General features: G+C 47.8%; 1 protein-coding gene across 3 annotated transcripts in view; it reads left to right on the top strand.

The window, feature by feature from the left end:
* The window catches only part of RBM6 (RNA binding motif protein 6), a 177,038-nt gene that overhangs the window by 144,951 nt on the left and 28,013 nt on the right, over positions 1-4,074 (top strand). For all 3 annotated transcript variants that reach the window (XM_019505132.1, XM_019505131.1, XM_019505133.1), the window contains exons 10-12: positions 190-456; positions 1,675-1,835; positions 2,860-2,957. In XM_019505132.1, coding sequence (XP_019360677.1) covers positions 190-456; positions 1,675-1,835; positions 2,860-2,957 — 526 coding nt within the window. The remainder of the gene's footprint in view (positions 1-189; positions 457-1,674; positions 1,836-2,859; positions 2,958-4,074) is intronic.

The raw sequence follows: 4,074 nt of genomic DNA, 5'->3' as shown, positions 1-4,074 counted from the left end.
GAGTTGTGGTGAGATGACATAAAAAGTGTTGCTTCTCTAAATCTCAGAAATATTTGTACTTCTCACTGCCAAGCTAGTTAAAATATATGAACACTTAAAGGTCAGAAAAAGTTGTGCAGTTTCCTCTACAATCAGCTGCTACAGGTGACAGAAATAATAAAGATAAAATCCATCACTTGTCTTCTCTAGTAACAGAAGCACCACTTGAAAAACCTGAGCAAGAGTTACCAGGGCAGCCTAAGCCTGAGAAACTAAGTGCTGTGGAAGCAATTTCTCCACAGCAGTGCCAGCCTCAGGAATCTGAACCTAGGAAGAGAGAAGAAAGTAAAGAACGGCCACCTTCACAAGAGAAGAAGAGGGATGTGGACAGGCACTTTCCTCGGAAAGAAAGCCAGGAGCCTGCTTCAAGGAGAGAAGCTGAGGAAACTACACAACAGGAGGGTGGTGGGAGCAAAAGTAAGTTGAGCCATAGATATTCAGACAATGGGAAAACATTGAGACCCACTCCCTCCCCACAGTTGATTGTGTGTCGTGCCATTAAGTGACAGATGGTGATGGCTTTCCAACAGAAGGCCTCTTTAAAGAATGTTTTTTCACGATGTATAACAAAGTACAAAATGTATTGAATTCAAGCAGAGTAAACTGGGAGTGAGATCTCTGTCCAGCTTGCACAGGTGCTGGAGGATTTGGGGAGGACACCCCAAAGTGAGAGGGGTTGGTGCCTGCCTAGGCTGCCCTCTATAAAAATTAATTCAGGGCAAGCTGCTACCATCCTTTCCAATCAGTATCTCAGTCACTGAGCTTGCCTTTCTGTATGGCTGCCTCTTGAGGGAGGTCCTTAATGCTGGGGCAGCTATGAGACCCTGACCTGAGGGCAGGAGAAGGCCCAGCTACTCAGGGTTCCCCTGTCTGTTGGATGCAAGGTGAGTGGTTGCAAGGAATAGATGTTGAAAGTTCTTCATTTCTTTCCTGGCAAGGGGAGGAAGGTGTTACCTCCCAGTCTGTGAAGATGATTACACTAGCAATCTTACCTTATTCTCCATTCCCCTCTCCCCGATGCAGAACAAATGTTGGGCCTATTATTCTCTCCTTAGGAGAGTCTCTTACCCCAGCCACACAATCCAGCTACTGCTGCTCCTTGCCCTTGTGGGAGCACCACCTGATGATGCAGGACTGCCACAGAGGCAGTGCAGGCCATACTGCACCACACTGTGCAGCTGAGGACTTCATGAAGCTGCATCTGTCTCAGTGGTGCAACATGTCTGTGCTTATACAGTGGCACTTCCCAGATAGGCCTGATTAATGTTTCAGTAGAGTCTAACCAACTCTTTGGACCACCTTGCATGGCTATTTCATATCTGCCTTTTTCAGGGGATTCTCTGGTACAAGTACAGCATTGATCATACTTATGCACAATGCCAAAATTGAGAGATTAACAAGCACATGGGAGGGCAGGGCAAAGTTACTAAAGGACCTGGAAATAACAGGAGGGACAACAACTGGGACAGATTAGGTCTTAACTGATTTAAATCTAGACCAAGAGGAGGAAAAAGGCAGCACACATTCTTAACTACCCCATTGCATTCAGACAAATTGATTTTCACTTTGCCTCTGCCATAGTGATGAGAGTTTGGCTTCATAAGGTAATCTTTCCCTCTTCCTCACCTTCATCAGCAATTATGCTAAAGCGTATCCCTCGTTTCACCCCACCTGAAGTGATTGTGGGGCTTCTGGCACCATATGTTCGACTCTCCATCTCTAGCGTGCGCATCATGAAGAACAAGGCTGGCCGGATGGGGCACACTTATGGCTTCATTGAACTGGACTCGCATGCTGTAAGTGGCTGTATTTGTGCACTCTCTGCTTTGGCCTCTATAATAGGTGGAAAAAAGCTTGCCAATATTAAGAGCAAACAAAAATGCAGTAAACTTCTATGTTCATGTCAGAGTAACTTTTGGAAAGTCTTTTATTTGGCTGGCAACAGTCATTTTAGACCACTTTAGCATCACCTGCTCAAGGTCAGGGAGGCTGGACCTGATGATTTTGTTAGGTCCCTTACAGCCCCTAACATCTGTGAACCTCAGTTTATCCAGATGAGCCCTTAGATGTAGGAAGTGGCTGAGTGCTCTTCACCTATCCTTTCCCTCTCCCATATAAGCAATTCAATATTTACTGTGTCATAGCTGCCATTAAGCCAAATGAATTGCTTGCACAAGTAGTGCATAAAAGATGCAAATGTTGAGAGAGCAATGTATATTCTCCCTGGAGGAGTCCATCTTGTCTTTGGACAGGTCTGCTTCCAATATTATACCCTCCCTCGTCGGTCTACTTTGGTACAGAGTCACCAAAATTATTAGCGGCAACTTTGAAGACACAAGGTTCGGGTGCCATGCCAGTTAGCTGATGAAGCGGCCAGAGAATGGACAAATAGCCTAAATGTGTATTTTCTTTTTCTCATATCCCATGGGTCTTTCAAAAATATGTAAAACTAAAGGGGTACTCATTGGCCTAGGGTGTCCTCTACTCTCTGGCTTCTAGCAGTAAGTCTTCTTTTGGATCTCTGGCTTTGGGGTCCGGGTGATTCGGCCCAAAATTTGGCCCTAGGAAAAGCTCTGTCTACTAGTAGTCTGGGTACCCTAACTGATATGTGTTTTCTGATTGCCATAATTGGAGCAATGGATATTGACCAGATCTTAGTTAAACCTACAAATCCTAGACCAGGATGTTTGCAGGAGGAGAGTACGTTTTCCCTCCACTGTGCAGGATTCAACTCCCTTGACAAACACTACACTAGTCACCTCTATCTTTGAGTTCCTTCAGTCAGGATTGGTTTTTGGAAATGTCTCCTTCCGTCCACAGGAGGCTTTACGATTGGTGAGGATTCTGCAGAACCTAGATCCCCCAATCTGCATAGATGGGCGCACTGTGGATGTCAACTTAGCCACAGGGAAGAGAAGGTATGAAAAAGAGACATTATAATCCGATATATAATCTGCTGTCATATCATGGTCTGTCCTGTTAGGTCCCTGTTATCAAACTTGGATACACAGTTATGCATGCATATCAGCCTGCAAGTGCTGGATTTGGGTAATATAGGTACCTAAATTTCAGGGGTGAAATTTAGGCACCAAGGTATGAGGAGGTTGAGAAAACTTGAGTAGCAGGAAAAACAAATGTAAGAGTAGTTTGGCTCTTACGGGATTAACCCTCTGGTAAAAATGCACCCCAGGGAACTATGCAATTATGTGCCTGCACAGCTTTGTGTATAAAGGCATGGCCACACATAATTGCATAATTTTGCATAATTTAACCCAGCGTGCTCTGTGCCTCCACCTCCATGGGGCTCCTGGCACTCCAGATGGGAGCCCCATGTGGAGGCACTGAGTGCAGTGGCATTTGACTAGACAGCTGGTAAGTGGGGAGAGGAGCTTCTGCCTGCAGGAGGCAGGGGTGGGCTGGGCATGGGGTTTGTGAGTGGGTGTGAGGGTGTGCACAGAAGGTGTGAGCCACACGCCATCAGGTCATGCCAGCCGGCTCCATGCCTCCATGTGGGGCTTCCAGCACTCCAGCAGGAAGCCCCATGTGGAGTCACAGAATCGTGTGCCCAGCCTGATGATGCGTAATTCCATGCCCTGGAGTGCCGAAAGCCCCACATGGAGGCATGGAGCTGGCACGGCCCAGCCAGGCCCAATGGTATGCAGCCCCTGCCTGCAGTGCTGCAAGCCTCACATGCTGGCACAGTCAGCCCGGTCTGGTTTGAAGGTGCATGCTAGCTGACTGGCTCTGTGCTACCACATGCAGCCCTTGGGACTCAGCCAGAGTCGTGTGCTGTGTGCCGCCAAGGGCTCTGCCTGCTGTAGCCATGAGTGCCCCAAGAGCCCAGCACCTGGTGCTGCTGAGCCACCGGTGGTGGGGGCTATGCACCATGGTGGGGGTACATGTAACAGGGGGACCCACACCCATCCACCCCCCCCCAACTCCATATACTCCAGTACCCACACCACTCCACACCTCTCCCACAAATTCACACCCCACACCCACCCCCTAGCCATACAAAGTACCTGCATGTATTTC

This window comes from Gavialis gangeticus, unplaced genomic scaffold, assembly GCF_001723915.1.
Source record: "Gavialis gangeticus isolate Ggan-Ray unplaced genomic scaffold, GavGan_comp1, whole genome shotgun sequence".
In the NCBI taxonomy this organism is placed as follows: Eukaryota; Metazoa; Chordata; order Crocodylia; family Gavialidae; genus Gavialis; species Gavialis gangeticus.
This window is presented reverse-complemented; position numbering and strand designations above follow the sequence as displayed.